The 18,484-nt window shown below is 53.2% G+C and overlaps 1 protein-coding gene across 6 annotated transcripts in view; it reads right to left on the bottom strand.

Annotated features, from left to right (window-relative positions):
* CACNA2D2 (calcium voltage-gated channel auxiliary subunit alpha2delta 2) overlaps positions 1–18,484 on the bottom strand; it is a 587,011-nt gene that overhangs the window by 128,535 nt on the left and 439,992 nt on the right. For all 6 annotated transcript variants that reach the window (XM_073352554.1, XM_073352555.1, XM_073352560.1 and 3 more), the window contains one exon: positions 11,302–11,440. In XM_073352554.1, coding sequence (XP_073208655.1) covers positions 11,302–11,440 — 139 coding nt within the window. The remainder of the gene's footprint in view (positions 1–11,301; positions 11,441–18,484) is intronic.

Genomic DNA, 18,484 nt, shown 5'->3' with positions numbered 1-18,484 from the left:
CCACTCAGCAGAGGGAAAAGGACACTTGCATTGCCAGACTGGCCCAGACCCATGGTCCATCCAGCCCACATTCCGTCTGTGACAGCGGCCAGGGCCTGATGCTTCAGAGGGAAGTGACAGAGCCCCCCGGTAGCAGATGTGGGATAAACTGCCCACCCCACCCCACCCCACCCATAGGCCTCATTCTGGTCTCTAATAGTTAGAGATTGGAGTAAACCTTGAAGCCTGAGGTTTAATCTCCCTTCCATCATTTTTGTTCTCATTAACTATGATAGATCTGGATAGCCTTGATCTCCATATAAGTGTCCAACCCCCTTTGGAATCTTGCTAAGTTCTTGGCCATGGTGACTTCTTGTGGCAATGAGTTCCGTAGTCTAACTGCATGTTGTGTGAAAGAGTATATTTCCTTTTATCAGGTTGAATTTGCCTCAGAAACACCAACCCTCCTGAGTCTCAGCGCAGTGCATGGCTCCCTTGGCTGCTTGGAGGCATTTTTTGGTGGGGAAAGCAGCAGCTGCCCGTGTTTTTCACTGATGCATTTGGAAAGTGGGTTCGGTATGACTGTAGTAATTTAGGAGATTAAGCAGTAGCATATGTAGCTGAGAGGGCCACTCAGGATGTACAATGGAACCTTAGCTATACAGTTATGTGCTCAGCAAGAAAACACCAAACAAAATGTCCCACGTATGCATGAGGTTTGATTTTCCATGGGTGAACACAAAACTAAGTTTCTTCAGAACATTTTAAAGCACTTCCAAGAGAGGGCTACTTCTCTCCCAAATTTCAACTTTCTACCCCCCTGATGATTCTGCTGCAGAGCAGTTCAAAAAGAGAATGCAACGGGGGTTTTTTTGGTTCTGAAATGGCAAATGTGTGTATTTTTCCTCTTTAAACCCTTTCAAAAATAGATGAATGAGTTGTGCTCAAACTTTAAACAAAGATCACTTTGGGGGCAGAGACCACGGTTGGAAAATTCCAGCCTGAAGGAAGAAAATTTCAGAAAATTGTAAGTCACCAAAACCAGAGGCTTAGAATAAAACCTGTCCTGTAGCCTTAACACCCATGAGTCATTCCAAGGCTTTCCAGCACATACAAGTATTCCCCAGAGCGACTTCATGGCCAAAGCTCCATACAGGTGGGGTGTTGGGGAGAGACACAGATGTGTCCCTTGGAAAAATCTTTTCTTGTGCCGAGTGCCAAATACTTTTGCCAAAGACTCAGGCAACTCCCCAAGCCAGGCTGATGCGTGCAGAAAGCTTCCCTTGCTATGCTGAACCTGATCACCAGGGAGAGTGTCATCCAGGCGCTGGGCTTTGCATGTGAAGGCTGCTAGTCTCTTGATGGTGACGTGGTTGGATCCTAGCTGGACCCTGCTCATTCCCCCACCCTGTTTTGCCTGAATGGCCCCTTTGCACTTCAGAGAGAGATTGGGGCAGGTCGCTTTGGGTTGTGTGTAAACGGACAGTACGCGGGTCTCCTTCACCACAGCCAAACTACTCCATTATTATCCCCTGCCAGAATTAGGGGAGTGGGCGAGCAGAGGGCCTGATCCTGCCAGCCGAGGGAAATTCCCCGTGTGAGGGGCTCACAGATGCCTCTTTCTCTCTGCTGTCCCACTCCTGCTGGATTCTCTGCTGGAGCCTCTTGTTTCTTATTAATGGGACTGAATCAGGGGACCAGGTCCATCCAGGACTCCTTCCCTGCTCAAACACGCTCCAAATCCCCATTTCTCTCTCTCCTTCCCCAGCACTGCCCCTGGTGATTCTCCCATCCCCCGATACTGAGGCTGGATCGGACCCTTCCAGGCGCCCTCCCCCCACCTCCCCCCACCTCCAGACAGGCAGGACCAGGCCACGTCCTCTAGCAAGCGATTAGGGATTTAATTACAAGTGACACAGTAAATAAAAAACATGTAAAATGTAATTTGTGTGTGTAGTGACGGGTGACTGTGGAGGGTGTTTCATTCCGTGTATTAATTAACGTGCCCGCCAGCGATAGTGCCCCTCTGGTGCTTCTGTGCCAGACTGGCATGGGACAGGGCTGGGGAGCTGGCAAGCCAAGGGGCACCGCTTGTGCCTCTCAATCCCACTCACTCCCTGACAGCCAGCCAAACCTCCAACATCCCCAGGGAGAGCTGTTGCATCCGGACCCCCTAAATGCTGGGAATCAATGCTTCCCTGCCCATCGCCGCCTCCTTGTCCTTCCTTGAACCTGGCAGCTGCCACGTGGACTTCATGGGGCTGGCTAGAGACAGACGAGGTCCCCCTAACACCCATGATCAATGCTCGAGATGTCCCTTTCACAGGATCAGACCCTAATAATACTCCCATTTTACAGAGGGGAAGTGAGAGGCTGGAATTCTCCATGTAGCATTGACCTGTTCGTGCCCCAGCCAAGGGCCCCTTTCCCCTCTGTTTCCAGCCTTCTCTCTACAGAGCTCCCTGGCCAGGGCTGGACCTCATCCCTGGAGGGTGCTGGTCCTCGGGAGACGCTGCCACTGGCTGCTCCCCCTAAATCGTGTTGCGTGCATGGGCGTGGGGGACTCCACTGTATTGGGCTGGAAGCTACTCAGGGGAAATGACGCCAGCGATGGGGCCAGGCAGAGGGTTCCCTAAGCAGACTGTACTAGGGGGGACGTCCCACCCACTGGATGCCCCATGTCCAGTCTCTATCCAGGGCTTGGCACCCTCCTTCCCCGGTGGGGAGGGGCCGGTGTAGCACTGGGGTTCGGTTCCCCACATGGCAAACCCCACTGGCCAACCGTTTCATGTGGGTACCCAAAGCACGACTGCGCAGGGCTGTGACTGCATCTGGCTGCCCACCTTCACTGCTGGCTGGGCAGCTCGACTGGGAGAGCCATGCTTCCCTGGTGAGTTAAAGGCGATCCGGTTGTCAAGTGCATGCCCTGGACATGCAACCCTGGCTCTCTTTTTTTTAAATTAACACTAAATAAACAGCAGGAAGAAAGTTCTCCAGGCTCTGATCCTTTTCCTGTGAACTCACTTTCCATCACAGAGAAACGCCAGGCACCGGGGCTCGTAAATGGGCTTTGGAAAAAGAAGAAAAATGAAATTTACAACGAATGAGGCAGTGCTGATTGTTTCTAATTACCGCAGTTCCCTGGAGCAGCTGCTCCTCCCGTTTTAATATACTTATGGAGGCACTGATCAGGGGCCTGCAGGGTCAGCCTCAAAGCCTTATTTTGACCCTGCTCCACCCTTTTAACTCTTTGGTTGCTGGAGCAACTGTTCTGAGTTTGTGAGCAGCAGGACTGGGCAGGAAAGGAGTGCTCAGGAAATCTTTCTCCAAATTGAAAGCAAACTTGTTTCTTGTGGTTCTTCGGCCTATTCTATCCAAAGCTCCAATTTACTATTCTGGTGGGAATCTGTGCATTTTGACACAGGGTAATGTATCTGTGCATCACGATTTCAGATCTCACTCGTGCCTTCCAATATTCCCCCCAGGTCTATGGTGCTGTGGTGGGGTGGCCGGTCCACACAGGGGGGAAGGGTTGAAACAGGCCAGAGGGAGCCTATGCAGAACCTTCCGATTAGAGGAGGGCTCACTAAGCGAGCCAATCGGGAGGTGGCTTGTTGCAGCGGCCAATCAGGGCCAACAGGGGCCATACATAAAGGGCTGCTCAAGAGAGCAGAGGGGGTCTCTCCCTGGCCTGCCAGGGAGAAGGCTTTGCTGCCTAGAAGCATCATGGCTAGAGCAATGCTGGGCAGGGTAGCAGAACAGAAGGAGCTTCAGTCTGACTGCTGCCAGACTGAGGCCCTGGAGGAAGGGCAGATAACGTGCTAGGGCTGCCCCCACTTGCCCTGAGGCAAGTGGCTAACACAGACTGCAGTTTGCCCCAGAGCGAGGGACTAAACTGGTGACTGCAGAGGGCCACGGAGATGAGTGGCTGGACTATAGATTGCCAGTTCCCCTGAAAGTGGGAGAGATAACAGCGTGGGGCACAGCCGGAGGGCTGTGCCCAGAAGAGGACACTGCAGTCCGGGGAACGATATGGGTCACAGACTGGTGGAGACAGCAAAGCGGAAGTAACAGCGAGCGAGACACCACTGGAGGAGGACGCCCTGTGGAAGGACTTGAGCTAATTCCAGAATGGCCAGCAGGCGGTGCCATGGCGATGGGTCTTGCACCGCTACAGGTGACCATTGCAAAACTGTCCTTTAATCTGACGGCTAGAGCGTCACATCAGAGAAGTCACAGTGATCCCCCCCCGGGCTGTGGATCTCTGCAGGAGAAGGGTCTGCCCACTGCTCCCCTCTACAGTCCTCCTAGGAGCAGCAACGACAGTGCGCACCTCCCACCATGGGGAATTTTGGAGCTCTGCTGTCATGAGGGCTGGGCCCTGGCTGAAAACCCAGAGTGAAGTCCGGAGCTGAATTTTCCCCAGGCTGGGACCATTCGGAGCAGGCTGGGAACCACCTCTGGATCCAGGCAGTTATTTCTCATTCAATACATAATGGTACTTACACACAACCTTGTTTGTAAGCAGATGGAAGCACCAGTTGCTCATGAAGAGTCCAAGGGCAGCTTTCTCAAGACAGGTCTGACTAGGGTGTCCCATTGCACAAAGAACATGCCAGCACACTTAAAACTCGCTATTGCCTTAACCAGACAGCTCTTCTTTTTTCCTCAAGCCCCATCCGTCCTTTCCAGCCCCACTGCCCACCCAGCTCCTGAGCACAGCACAGTTAGCTCCTCCTCCAGGACTCACCCCTCACAAGCTTCTGGCTGGATCAGCCCCCAATCCCAGTCTCTTCCTTCCACAACAACACCCCTCTTCTGAAGGGGTCTGCATGGCCCTCTCGGCAGTCACTAGTGAGGATGCTGCACTGGACAGCCAGCAGAGGGCACTCTAAGATCCTCACTTTTCCTCTCTCCCCAGAACACAAAGGTTGCTTCTCCAATGCACCTGAAAGCCGCTCTCATGGTGCAGGGCAGGTGCGTGGATTGCTCCAGAAGCCAGGCTGCCAAGCTCATACAAATCAGAGGTGCCCTGTCAGGTACCGTCTCATTCCTCCCCTGCAGCAGCAAGCACAGAAGTCGTCCCCCGAGTGTAGTGTGCGTTATTCAGTTCATATTTAAAAGGCTGTTTCCACAGCCTGGTCCCTCGGGGAATTGATGCCACAGCCTTGTAGTTCTTGCCAGCAGAAAGATCTCCTGAGAGTCCAACTAAACTCTCCTTTCCTGCTTTGGTACCCAGGCCTCACCCTCGCTGGCACGTACACCCATTCCACACATCCAGACTGCTCTGCTCACACATCATCCTTCAGCTGGGTTCTGCCCTCTCCTCTGAGTCCCCTGCCGTTAACCGGTATTACCTTTGCTTCTGCTCTGCCCAGCCCAAGTGGCCTTAATCTGCCCCCACAGGGCCGTGCTTACTGCGCATTCTCAGTTTTGCTCCCTTAGCAGAACTCTGTTAATCCTCCACGGCCACACCACAGGAAACAGAGCATCCAGCACCAAGGGACTCCTTCCAAAGCTGGGGACGCAGGCTCCAGGACTGAAACTGTAATATATTCTGTCAGGCTCTCCAAACAGCCACGTCTATCCATGGCTCTTCCCATTCCCAAGCATCCCCAGTGCTTTCCAAACCTCCGTGCCTAGGCCAGGAGTGCACAGCAGCTAGAGTCTGCAGCAGGACCTGACATCTGTTCCCTCCACCCCATTTCCTCGTGCTGGAAGAGGTGCACTGACCACCTGTCCTGCTCCTTTGATGAGCCAAGCACTGCTGCTGCCCCAAACAATCCCTGGCCTTGCCACCAGGGAGCATGTGGCAGAAGGAAGGCTCCTGGCATCCCATCCGCACAGGGCAAACCAGAACATGGCTCTATCTGTGGCCCTTGGCACTGGTGCTTACATACTACGATGTCTGCTGCCTTGGAACTATCATAGCTACAGGAGCCACCCACCCACCACTGAAAAGCACCCACCTCTGGCATGGGAGAGGACAGCTGTTTAGTGCCCCATTTCAGAACAGATTAGGACCATTGTGTGGTTGAAACTGGGGCGGGGAGGATTAGGGAGCAGAAAGGGGAGTCTGGCCAGGGCACCAGGCTGAGATCTCTTGGCTAAAAAAGCAAGTTGCCCCAGATCTCAGCCCAGTCTCTCATACATGAGGGAGCCTTTGTATCACAATCTGGGCTCATTCGACGTTCAGAAACACGTAGGCCCAGGCTCCCCGGGTGGATGAGGTGAACACAGAGTTTCCAGACTGGCATAAAGTGCTGGATACCTGCTCTCAGGAGATCATATTCTCACCATGAATCCAGCCTGACTCGGATCTGACCTCCTTCCCGAGGACTCCAGAGGCAGAGAGCCCTGCGGAGCACAGGAATCCCTCCATGGCAAGGCACGGGCCATCTGGGGAGGAGAGGGCTCTGCCAGGCCAGGGTTAGTTCTGTGCCCGGTAACACCTTTGGGGTCAGGAAGGTGGGGGGAGCCCCCCATTAGTGATGTTAGCTGGAGAGGAGCTGCCTATGCCAGCAAGGACATGGAAGTAACAGAAAGCGATACAGGGTGAGGATGCAGGGCAGGGTCGGGGCCACAACCCCCAGGTTGAGGATCCCTGCCCCTCTTCCCTTCTCTCCCATTGTTCCTCTCACCCATGTGTCGAGTCTCGGCTCAAGTCAAACTGCACGGCTCCGTGAACAGAGATCGTGAATGGGTCTGTGTAACCCCAAGCGTCCTGCTCTGTGCCCAATTCATGGAGGTCAGATGTCTATCAGAGCGCCCGTTTACTGAAGCTCTTTAGCTTAAGCTGTAGCCACTCATGCTTTTAGCTCTGGAGAACACCAGTTTAATCTCCAGCGTGTGTCCCAAGAGGGTGGCCACCATGTCACATGGTGCCCAGTGCTTTTGCTACAAGCCCCCTTCCTTCCCGCCATGGTGCATGCCAGGACTCCACCCTGACTCCACCACACTTGGCAGCTATTTCCATGCACCAGAACGTTGCTTTGGCTCATTTTTGCAATGGCTATTTCCAAAGAAGCAACATTCTTCCCCACAGAGCTACTCAATTCTGCCCCCACTCCTCTGCCCCCGCCATCCCCGCCTGGCCATTATTTCTCCAAATAGGCTCCAACTCCCCGGAGTGAGTTAATCTCCAGCCTGATTTCCTTCCATAGCCGAGCATGGTGATTTATGTGGCTTTGGCAGGACATTAGCAATTGTGCCAGCTGAAGAGCGGGGGGTTGGAAATCATGAATATTTCATCCTGTTCACCCGTCCCATGCTCCCCCCCCCTTCCCCGATCTCATGATTTGCTTCATTAGCTGCTTGGCCTGTGCTAGCTGGGTAATAAAACTAATTGCAATTTCTAATCCACTGATGCCGATGCGATGAAATGGTTCCAAGGATGTGCTCCTGCGTATGTACATGCCGCTAACGAGTGTATATCAGCACATGATGGAAAGTGAGGCTAAATAAGGTGATGTGAGCTAGGCTCCAATCACAGGCAAGATGGTGATTTGGAAGTGGAGGCGAGCCTCATGGGGGAGTTTGTGTGTGTGTCTGTGTGATCTAGGAAGCTGCGTCTGGGCTCCCTGCTTCTGTACTCCTAGGCTGGGAGAAGGAGTGTGAGTTTTCCTAGCGAACGTGTAAACAGTGACCTTGCTTGGGTCAACAGTGAGGTTTGAACCCAGGACCTTCACATCATAGAATATCACAGGGTTAGAAGGGACCTCAGAAGGTCATCTAGTCCAGCCCCCTGCTCAAAGCAGGACCAATCTCCAATTTTTGCTCCAGATCTCTAAATGGCCCCCTCAAGGCTTGAACTCACCACCTTGGGTTTAGCAGGCCACTGCTCAAACCATTGAGCTATCCCTCCCGCCTCTAAAAAGCATCAGCCTCAGCCCCTTGTGCTAAAGGACTAAGGCCCTCTGTGGCTGGCTGTCGCTGACTTATCAATGTCTATGGTGGACCAGCCACTAGACAAAGGTTCCCGGTGTATCCAAAGTAGGGAGTCTGGCCAGCTCCCTCAAACAGGCTCGGTGGATGTGCAAGCTCCCTGGGGCACACTGGAAGGGAACTCTTGGCAGCTCCCTGGTGGGTACGTACTGCACACATGTATATCCGTGCTTGGCTCCATCCAGCACCATCAGGTCCCTTCATGTTCACAAGCACAAAGTTCCCCATAACAATGAAGCACAAGTATATGCGCTGTGATTAGCAATGGGGAGCCAGAGAACCCCTGAGCCTTTGATGCAGGACTCCAGCTGGGCGCAGGTGATTTGCACTGCCAGTGCGTAGGACGTAGTGAGCAAGAATCACGGCTTGCGGGCCCTGCTCTGCTTTCCAGGTTCCCTGGTGATGGGGCAGGAGCATGGGCGGACTCTGGTGTATCGGACAGCTTTAGAACTCAGCAGGCTCTGGCTTTGTCCTCGTTATTTTCAAGGCCCAAAGACAACATGATGGTTGGCAAGTTTTGCTCATTTCTGGGGAAAGCCGAGGGCTGCTCCCAACGATCAGCCAAAGCAGGGAGACAACACAGAGATGGAAGACCTCATCCTCTGGATGGGAAGGGATCTTGGCGAGACAGTCCTCCTTGCATCAATGCAGCACGGCTTTCATTTTCTGCAAGCCAGTGCAGGTAGCAGGTAGCCGACCCCAATCTCCTTCTCACTCACAATGCAGAAGACTCTCCTACAAGGCCCTCAAGCCCCAAGACCTGCAGTGGGTCAGTCTATGGGAATTCATACTCATCCCTTTGCTATTTGACAGCTCCCTGACTCTACCCCAGGGCTAGTTAACTTGGCGCCAACTCCTCCTGGGCCACTAGTGAATCTAACTGCCTCGGGTGCTGCTTGAATCTGCTGACTGCAGTCGGCTGTGCTGCAAGGAGCATCACTCTAGCTGGTTCAGAGCAATGCCTCTCTGGACCATGTCAACAACATTAGGAGCCAGCACCAAACCACGTTGTTCCTCCAACGCAGCTTAGCCATTGTGCGGAATGCCTACCTGGCTCCTGGATGAAGATGCCAACCTCACTGCACATCCCGGGCAGCGGGGTCAAATCCAGCCTCAAACATCTCAGGTGATGGGGACACCACAACCTCCTCTGCAACACATCCCATCACCTGGGAGCCTTGGAATTAATGCATTTCTCTCCATTAGCTCATATGGACTTGTCTCTGTCTCTGTCACAGGGGATCACGGTATCGGCTCAGACCAACGAGCCATCTAAGGCTGGTACCTAGACCTGATGCTTTGTTAAGCGCAAGAGACCCCACAATGAACAGTGTCAGAATGCTCTGCCCAGTGGGGAGGGTTCGTCCCAGCTGTTGTCAGGAGGAGGTGGTGTGACTGAGCCATCCTCTGGGACTTACAGAGGGGCAAGGGACTCTTCTGGTAAATGTCACGAGGGGCTCTGGCTTAGGCTAAGGACTGGGGAGGTGCTATCTGTAGCACCTACCTCCACCCAGTGGGACTAGTTACAGGACAGGGAGCTGGCCTTAAAAGCAGGGCTCATGAGAAAGAAGGAGGGTTGCTCGGCAGCCACGCAGGGACTGAGCGCTAACTGGGCTCCAGATAGGCAGCTGTACTGAGCGGCAATACACATGGGGCTTCTATGCACGCGTTCCCCACGCTTCTTTCCCATCTGACACCAGGGTTCATCAGAAGACAGTGATGCCCAGGCAGACCAAGTGTGAGAACTCTCCACCTCTAACCACTCATGACAAGGCCCAAGGCCAGTCTGCAACACCGGACACACTGCTGGTCCAGCCACTCCACTGCCTTGCTTTTCACTGAAGCCAGTCCCTAATGCTGCGGAGGGAGGTGGTCCCCTCTCACCCACCAAGCACCTGTCTGCGCATTAGCACTGGATGAGGAGGACGGAGAGCTCCAGAGGACCAAGTGGCAGCGAAGGTGGGCCAGATTCCAGGGCAGCAGGGTGACACATTCCCTTTCCCAGTATGTGAAGCCAGCTGGGGGGAGGGACAGCTCAGTGGTTTGAGCATTGGCCTGCTAAACCCAGGGGTTGTGAGTTCAATCCTTGAGGGGGCCATTACGGATCTGGGGCAAAAATTGGGGATTGGCCCTGCTTTGAGCAGGGGGTTGGACTAGATGACCCCTTCTAACCCTGATATTCTATGATTCTATCCATCAGTCCCATGGCAGAGAATGAACTGCTGCCTCCCTCTCTTTACAATCCAGCAAAGTTGAGACAGGAGAGATGGGGTCTGCTGAGGGTCCCATCCCACCCTTGGCCTTCCAATTCCCCTGCCCCCTTAGGAACCGAGCCAGTGTGTGTCAGCTGCAGCAAGTTCCGCAAGCTACAGGTATGTCCGGCAACAGGAGCTCCCGGCGCTTGGCCCCCCTCTTACTAGATCAGGTGGTTGTTTGACGCTGAGCTCACAAACCGGACATGGGCCAGGGCTGCTGTTTGACAGCGAGACGGAGACCAGGGGAGAGCAGCCTCAGACCAGTGGCAGTGACACTAGGGCCAGCACACACAATCCCACGGCTTCATCTGAGCCATCAGGCTGGGCGGCTGACATTCTCAGCGTGATCTGGGAGAAACCAGCTGCACCATTGTGAGTGGCGATTGGGGATCTATTTACCTACCGTTCTGCTGGGAAGAGAACTGCCCACCCAGCGTCAGTTTGGGGAAACTCTCCAGCAGAAGTGCGGCTTACAGAGGGAGACAGAGAGGTACCAAGCAGCCTCCCATCACAGAGCAGTGGGGGTGACAGAACCCCAGGGCAAAGCGACAGAGTGGTTTTGGTGCAGTGCCGCTAATCGTCCAAGGCTATGCCTCGGTGCTTCAATGGCCGGAGGCAGATGGGACCTCCCCTAGGTTGGGGAGTCTTTGGGGTCAGACCCATCTCTGCTACAATCCCAGCTCCCTTGAACAGGGGGGTGGGGTCACTCACTGTAGCACGCTTTGCCAGGGAAAGGTACATACTCCGTCTTCCACAGGCCACGCCATGGAACTGCATTGATGGGATGTTCATGCAGGGGCTCAACAGCTCTACATTTACGTCAGCCTGTCGAGCCCCCAGACTCCGGTAGTTACAGGCTCTGCGTTATTTTTCATAAACCATGAGTTGCACAAAGACAGTAATAGAGAGAGGAGAGCTAACACATGAGTGCAGCCCTCCGTCCTTCCTTCGAGATCTTTACACCCAGGTCGGGGGGCTCTCTCTAAAAGACATGCTCTGGCTCAGTCAGGAGTTATTGACTGGATAGGAAATTACAGGGTGGAGCTCTCTGACCTACGTTATACAGGGGTCAACCTAGGCGATCAGAATTGTCCCTAGAAATTGAGGAGAAAGCGGCACTCACAGCCTTTGTAGATGTCCGTAGGGATCTGCACGGCGGCATACGAATAGTTAACCTTGGTTTTGAAGTTCACATCTTCGGTAAACTCCAGCTTCAAGGAGTTGGACTTCTCCCTTTCAATCTCTTCTCCCTCTGGATCGTCCTGGGAAGGGAACAGAACACAGCTTGTCAACACACCGCCCAACCTGGGACAGGCAGAGCGAGCGGCGGGAGGGCTGAGTGGGGGTAGCGCTTAGCCCAGGGCTGCCCAAGTGCAGCGAGATCCCATGGTGGTCTGGCAGCCAGAACCACGCCACACATCAGCACTGCGTGGGGCAGATGCAGGCACCCGGGCATGTCAGAATGCTCGAGTTGGCATGGGACTGTGCAGCTGTAACCCAGGGGCTGGCTGGCTCACCAGCCCTATCACCCGCCAGCCCCAGCGCATGGTGTGGAGACCAGCCAGGCAAAGCGATCACATACTCAGGGGTGCTAAGCAATTCCAGCTCTAGTGCGGTGATTAAATTTAACCCCTCACTGCCCACCTCCTAATCACATCTGGAGGCACAGACCCAAAGAGCCCTGGCCAGAGCATTCGAGGCACGGGGCTTAGAAAGAAACCCGGTGCTCTCCCCAGAAAAGGCAGGTCGAAGCCCCGGGGGCCCAGCTTCAGCTCTGAGCAGGGTGTTATCCTATAGGGTTGGCTCCAGGCGGTTCGTGCCAAGAGCGCGTCTCTCTTTTGGGTCAGTCCTTAGAGACCACAGGGGCTGGTTTTCCAGGTGCGGAGTCCACACAATGGGTAGTGGTGTAGCCACTAAGCTCTGCTGACACAATCAGATCCATGGCTTCTTTCTGCTTCTTTCTGCGTGGACGTTACGGCTCCCATGGCACTTTTTGGAAGAGGAGGGGGTTTGCCCTCCTGTCTTGGAGGATATTTCCCTTCCCCTCCCCCCAGCCATTGCGCTCTGTGACCTTTGTTTCCCTGTCACCCCAGAAGCGTCAGCATTTCAGTCAGGCTGCATGCACCGCGTTCGTAAAGAGCCTTGGGCTCCTCTGAGATGGAAGGCACTATCAACATCACAACACTTCATATTACCATGGCCGCTGGTGTCTGAGGAACGCCAGGAACAAGTTCCCCAGACACAGTCAACCGGCATAATTTTCTGCAGTGACTCAGCCCACATCCCATTCCTTACAGTGCCCTCTGCTGGGAGAAGCTGGGAGAACATTATCCCCCAAAGTGCCTCCTATTGGGAATGGAGTGGCTGGCAGCTCCCTACAGTCTAAGTTCCTCTCCCATTCCTACAGCACCTCCTACTGGGAGAAGTCAGGGCAGGCATAGCTGGGCGCTCCCCGCACAGCCAACGCTCCTGTGCTATTTCCTACAGTGTACCCTTGCTGGAAGAGGCTGAGACTGGAGTAACTGTGAGCTACCTAATGCCAATTTCTCCTCCATCCCCGCAGTGGCGATGGAGCAGCTATCAGATCCCTCCAGCTTCTCCTGTTCCCCAGAGACGAGCTTGGAGCTTTGTGTATCAACTCGTGCAGGTGGAGATGAAGAGGGAAGCTGGCTGTGTGCGAGGACAAGCCAGTTCCTGGCTCGCTCCTCAGCTCCGTGTCACCTTGCCTCTCTGTTTTCAGTGGCACCGCAGGTATTAAATCAGACAAAAAATAAAAACCACCCTGAAAATCAATTAGCAGCAAAAGGCGACTATCAAAGAACAAATTAAAACAGAGTGTGGCTTAGCGCTCTGTCAATAAGCAATGCAAACAATATTTAATTATGGTGGAGAGACAGTAAATTCCCCACTGCTGGAGCTGGAACACACTGGCTCTCTTTCACACTCCACTTCCCTCTCCCTTGCCGAGGCATTCTGCTGTATCCTTGGCAAGGAAACTGAACGAAGGGACCTGTTGTTGTTTAGAAGGAGATTTAACCTGTGAAGAGGCAAAAATTCTCCTTTCGGAGCAGCAGCGCGGGGCTGGGCTCCGATGTCTTGCTGGCCCAATGCAGGGGTCTCTGGAGAACTCCATGCATGCAGGGACAGGGGAAGATCAGAGCCGAGATGCAGGCCTGAGAGCTGAGCAACACCCTGTGGCATGTAGGGATGCAGATCTCAGCACAATGGCCAGCAAGGGGCAAGGAAGCAGAGCGGGACGAGGGACATGCTGGCCGCCGCTTCCCGCAGCCCCCATTGGCTTGGAACGGCGAACTGTGGCCAGTGGGAGCTGCGATTGGCTGAACCTGCAGATGCTGCAGGTAAACAAACCGTCCCGGCCCGCCAGTGGATTTCCCTGATGGGCTGCGTGCCAAAGGTTGCTGATACCTGTTACAGTCCATTCATCCAATCCATACTTGTTTAACTTGCTGGCAAGAATACTGTGGGAGACCGTATCAAAAGCTTTGCTAGTCAAGGTATATCACATCCACCACTTTCCCCATATCCACAGAGCCAGTTATCTCCTCATAGAAGGCAATCAGGTTGGTCAGGCATGACTTGCCCTTGGTGAATCCATGTTGACTGTTCCTGATCACCTTCCTCTCCTCCAAGTGCTTCAAAATGGTTTCCTTGAGGACCTGCTCCATGATTTTTCCAGGGACTGAGGTGAGGAGCTGGTGTGTAGAAGGGGCTGGGCCCACCTCTTCATCAGATTCTGCACCCCCTTCAACGAAACTACCACAGCCACGCTTAAATACCAGCTAAAGAAAAGAGAACCCAGATGTGCTCCTGAGCTGTCTGGAGAGGAGCGAATTCTCCTCGAAAAGCAGCTTGATGCCTGTCCCATTCTGCCTGTTCCCAGACTGAAGTACAGATCTCTGAGCCCATATGAGACAGGCTGATTGCGGTAGCAGAGATCATCCTGGGGAAAACGATAAGAGAAGTGATTGGAAGAGAGATCCACCCTGGACGCTGCTAGCTGCTTCAGCAGAGCTGCCAGTTTGATCCGCTGCATGGCTTGGGAAGAGCATGTTAGCATGTGGAAGGAAGATCTGCCCCAGGGGACACGGGGGAAAGAGATGCAAGCTCCTGGCTGACATACAGAACTAGTAGAAAAAAACTGTCCATTTCCCACAACAAATCTGCAACTAAAGGAACATTCTTCACTTTGTTCGATATATGTGGCTTTTTCAGCAAAATGAAAACTGAATATTTCCCAGTTTTTGTTTTTTCTTCTTCTTCTCTCTGTTTTCCAATTGGAAAAGGGGGTGGGGAAAGGAAGGAAGAGGGGAAAATCCCCCCAAAAGGGAACATTATTTTGTTGAAAACACCTGAAAATTTCAATGGAAATTAAAAGCTAAAAACATTTAGATTTTGCTCAAAAAAATAAAGGTTTTTTTCCCCACTAACAAGGTCTTTTTGGCTAGATATTCAGAAGTGTCCTGTAGCTCCCCTGGGGGTTCTCTACTGTGCCCATCACTGGGGTATCCTATCCTTTGATACATTCCTCGTGAACAGTGATGCTCGAGGAATTCCTGTCGGCCTTGATTTCTTCCCTTCCTTGCGGAGATGAATAGTCTTGGCTCCGGTCCCTTTGCTAGCTGGGGCTTTTGCTTTCAAAAAGAGATATTTCACATCAGTATCAATTTTTCTCCTCCTTTCAAACACAACGGCTTTCACAAATGGAACAGTCCTGGCAGCCCTATGTGCCGGCCTTCCTGCCTCACTACAGTTCGACCTCTCAAGTGAACGCAGTCTAGTTTACCATTGTCAGAGCTTCCCTCTTAACACTGTTTTTCAGAGCATTGATCGAATCCTTCATGGCAGTACCCAAACCACTGCTCAACTGGGACACTGGCAACCTGACATTCCCCATATTGTCTCCTGCCATTCTCAGAAGTGTGAGCTTCCTCCCAGCTAATGTCAATGACAATCCCAGCCCAGCCAGCAGTGCCCTGTCGATACCAGGTAGCAGGAAAGCAGCATGTATGTCCTCACCCCACCGCCAGACAGCAGCAGTCATTGCTTTGGGCTCTACGTGTCAATTCTCCACATGCTAGCGGAATTCCCTCCTTGCCCAAATGCAGCAGCCCCTACCAGGAAGATGCTGCAACCTTGGGGCAGGTTTTCAAAGGCCCAAAGAGCAGTTTAGCATCTGGATCTCATTCACAATTGGGTGCCTAACTCCCCTTTGTGCCTCTGAAATTCTCCCCTTGACCATGGCTTTACTTGCAGACTGGATGACCCGCGGCCTGCAGGGCTAGGTCATACAACATCATCAGAGACGAGGGCAGAACCAGGGGTAGGGTGTAAGCCAGTTTCTGCCTAGTGGAGGGCATGGAGACTCACTGGGGGTGGAGGGGAGATTGTCTCACATCTTCCTCTGAAGCATCTGGTGCGGGTTACTGAAGGAGCACAGGTCTGATCCGGTCTGGATGCCAAGAGACAGGCTTCTGAGGCCCCACACAGGATCCCTTTCCCCATATGCATAAGCGGTGCACTCTTGGAACTCAGGCATACATGCCTGAAAGGTCCCTGGATGGATCCTGCAGGCAGAGGGTGGAGAGGAGGAATCCAGGAGTAACAGCTCCACACAGAAGGCTGCTCCAGCTCTATTCCAGGGTTTAACTCTCTGCCCAGGCAGCCCCAGACATTGGCATTCCAGCGGGAAGATGCATGCCTGGGAAGAGTCCAGACTGCATAGGAAATGTCCATGGGCAGCGTACTGGGGTGGCTGCTTACTGAGCATCAGCTTGTGGCCAGGGGTCACCCTGCAACCATCCTACCCCCGTAAGCGCCCTCCTGTCGGCCCCATAAGCACTCCCCACATTCTTGGGACTAGTGGCACCCCACCCGAGGCAGGTTTAACAACAGAAAAGGTTCAAACAATCCCCAGTGAGTCCCCGGAATAAAGTCCATAAGAAAAAAGTTCATCCACAGCCCTGGTTCTTCTGCCCCACATCAAGCTCCTCCTCTGTGCCAGTCTGCCCCACACATAGCTGCCAGTCCAAACCCTTTCTGGAGCTCAGCCCCGTGGAGACAGGCTATATAGCAACTTCCTCCAGAGAGCTCCTGCTGATTGGCTGGGAGAGAGGGGAGCCACGCCCACTCTACATTCTACACTGATCCTGGGCCCTTAATTCCTCAGGACCACTTCCCCTCTTCTGCTACGATGCCATTTCCTGGACCTCTGTTCACTCCATTGCCCTGGAACGGGATCTTCTGGTCTCCTCGACACTTAAATCTGGCCCCCTCGATACCCGGCTAGAGACAAGTACTTCCTCCAGTTTCCAATCCAGCCTGGCACACAGGGAGCCCCTTCCTTGCCTTCCCGAACTACTGCCCTTCCAGAGTCCAGTCTGACTCTGATTCCACTGGGCTCAGTCCTGCCAGCAGGCACCGGCTCCAAGTGCCACCATCTGGCACTGTGACAGTCATCAGACACAGCTGGCAGCTGCACCAGGTAGAAGCAGTCCCCTGCCCTCCCTAACCTCTCTGGCTGGGATTCCTGGCAGCCCCCTTTGACCAGTGCCTCCAGGACATGAGGCTCCTTCTCTACGGACTGGAGAGAGACTGCTGTCTTCTGGCAGTAAGGCCGTAGGCTCCCTGTGCTCATCGAGGTCCAAAAGCTGGCCAGTGCGCCTGGGGTCTTCCTCCTCATCAGACAGGGGCTGGCCATCTGCTCTGTCAGGTACAAGGTCAGCACACTGCTCTTGCTCCTAGGGCTGTTGGTGCCTTCTCCCCAGAACAAGCAATCAGCTCCCACTGGGGATCAGCTCAGGTCCAAACTGTGCCTTCCTCCCTCCCAGACAGCTGGCATGGCAGACCTTGAGTGAACCACCCAATGACCACAAGATCCATTAAGGGACTAAGGCACCCAGCCAGGTTTATTGTCAACAAAGCATGATACTAGTATCTCACAGGCTCTACCGGATCACTAATACATGTATGCAATGTATACAATGGACTAGCTCAGTGAATGGCGGGACTTTCCTCCCTAAGGCCAGACAAAGATAATCCCTCTGAGATACATCTTTATACCCCAATACTAACAAGTTCGTACTGCTCCTTTGACATAGTTAGTTACTACCCCCTGAAGGCGCTAGTTATCACCCATCACCTTGTACATGTTGGTTCAGTCAAAACATCTCTATTACATACCGTCATCCTGACCGTATCTTTTAGAAGTGGCTAGTGTGTTTCTGTTATCCTTGGGGAATGTTTTTGTACCATCCTTGGTATTGGGATGTTCTTGTACCACTTGATATCGGGAAGTGTTTGCGTGGGTACTCTGTGACTAGCATTTCTTAGGAAAGTGTATTTCTACAATATCAGAATTCTGTTCTTGCTGAATTCTGTGAGCAGGCCCTACCTCATACCACGCCTCTGATACAAGGGCTTATGTCTCAGGCTTTCTTCCTACTACAACCCCTGCTCCTGATTCCCTCCCACGTTATAACCAGCGCAGAAGGCTATTCCAGCTGAAAACTGCTTTGATTTCCCATTTTCTTTTTACCACGCCTGCTGATTGGTTGCTCTGGGCATTTCACGCAGCTTGGGACAAGGAATAGGCTGGTCAATTTCATGAGTGTCACTAGTCAGTTTCCAAGCCTTGCTCCCATCTGGCGTGCAATGGTGGGGGAAGGCTACATCTCAAAAAAAATAAAAAGCCATTTTAACTGAATCTTGGTTTTTGCAAGACCTCAGTTTTGGGCCTAGAGTACTTGAGTGTGCCCCTGTAAGCTTGAACTTTGCACCCACAGCAGCACCTGCTGCTCCCTGGTGAACTGCTCCTCCCTTCGGCACCCATGGCTCTAATTACCCCAGCCAGTGCGCTGAGGTCATGTCTACACAAGGAGCTCTTTTGCCAGCATAGTTCAGGCAAACGCTGCCCCCAGCGAAATAAGCTATCCTGGTAAAAGCGCAGCATTGCCAATATAGCTGTTTCTGCACTTAAGGTTCCTGCTGACAAGGCTCTGTCAGTCAGGGTGACACCTCGTCATGCTCCTGACTGACACGTCTGCAGTGTAGCCCTGGCCTGAGTTATCCAGCTTGGAGCTTCTCTGTCTGAAAAAAAAAACCAGAAGAGCCCTGCAAGTGCCAGAAGAACTCAACCTCCTCCTCCTTGCCGGCATGGCCATGACGTCCTGGGATTTGCGAGGCCAAAGCTCTCATTCCATCCAGAGAGAGAGCCATCCGCGCTGACCTTTGACGCTGAGTTCCGGGCGTGGCCCATTGACACCACTGGATGCATCAGCCAAATAGAT

The sequence above is a fragment of the Lepidochelys kempii genome, chromosome 7 (genome assembly GCF_965140265.1).
Source record: "Lepidochelys kempii isolate rLepKem1 chromosome 7, rLepKem1.hap2, whole genome shotgun sequence".
In the NCBI taxonomy this organism is placed as follows: Eukaryota; Metazoa; Chordata; order Testudines; family Cheloniidae; genus Lepidochelys; species Lepidochelys kempii.
This window is presented reverse-complemented; position numbering and strand designations above follow the sequence as displayed.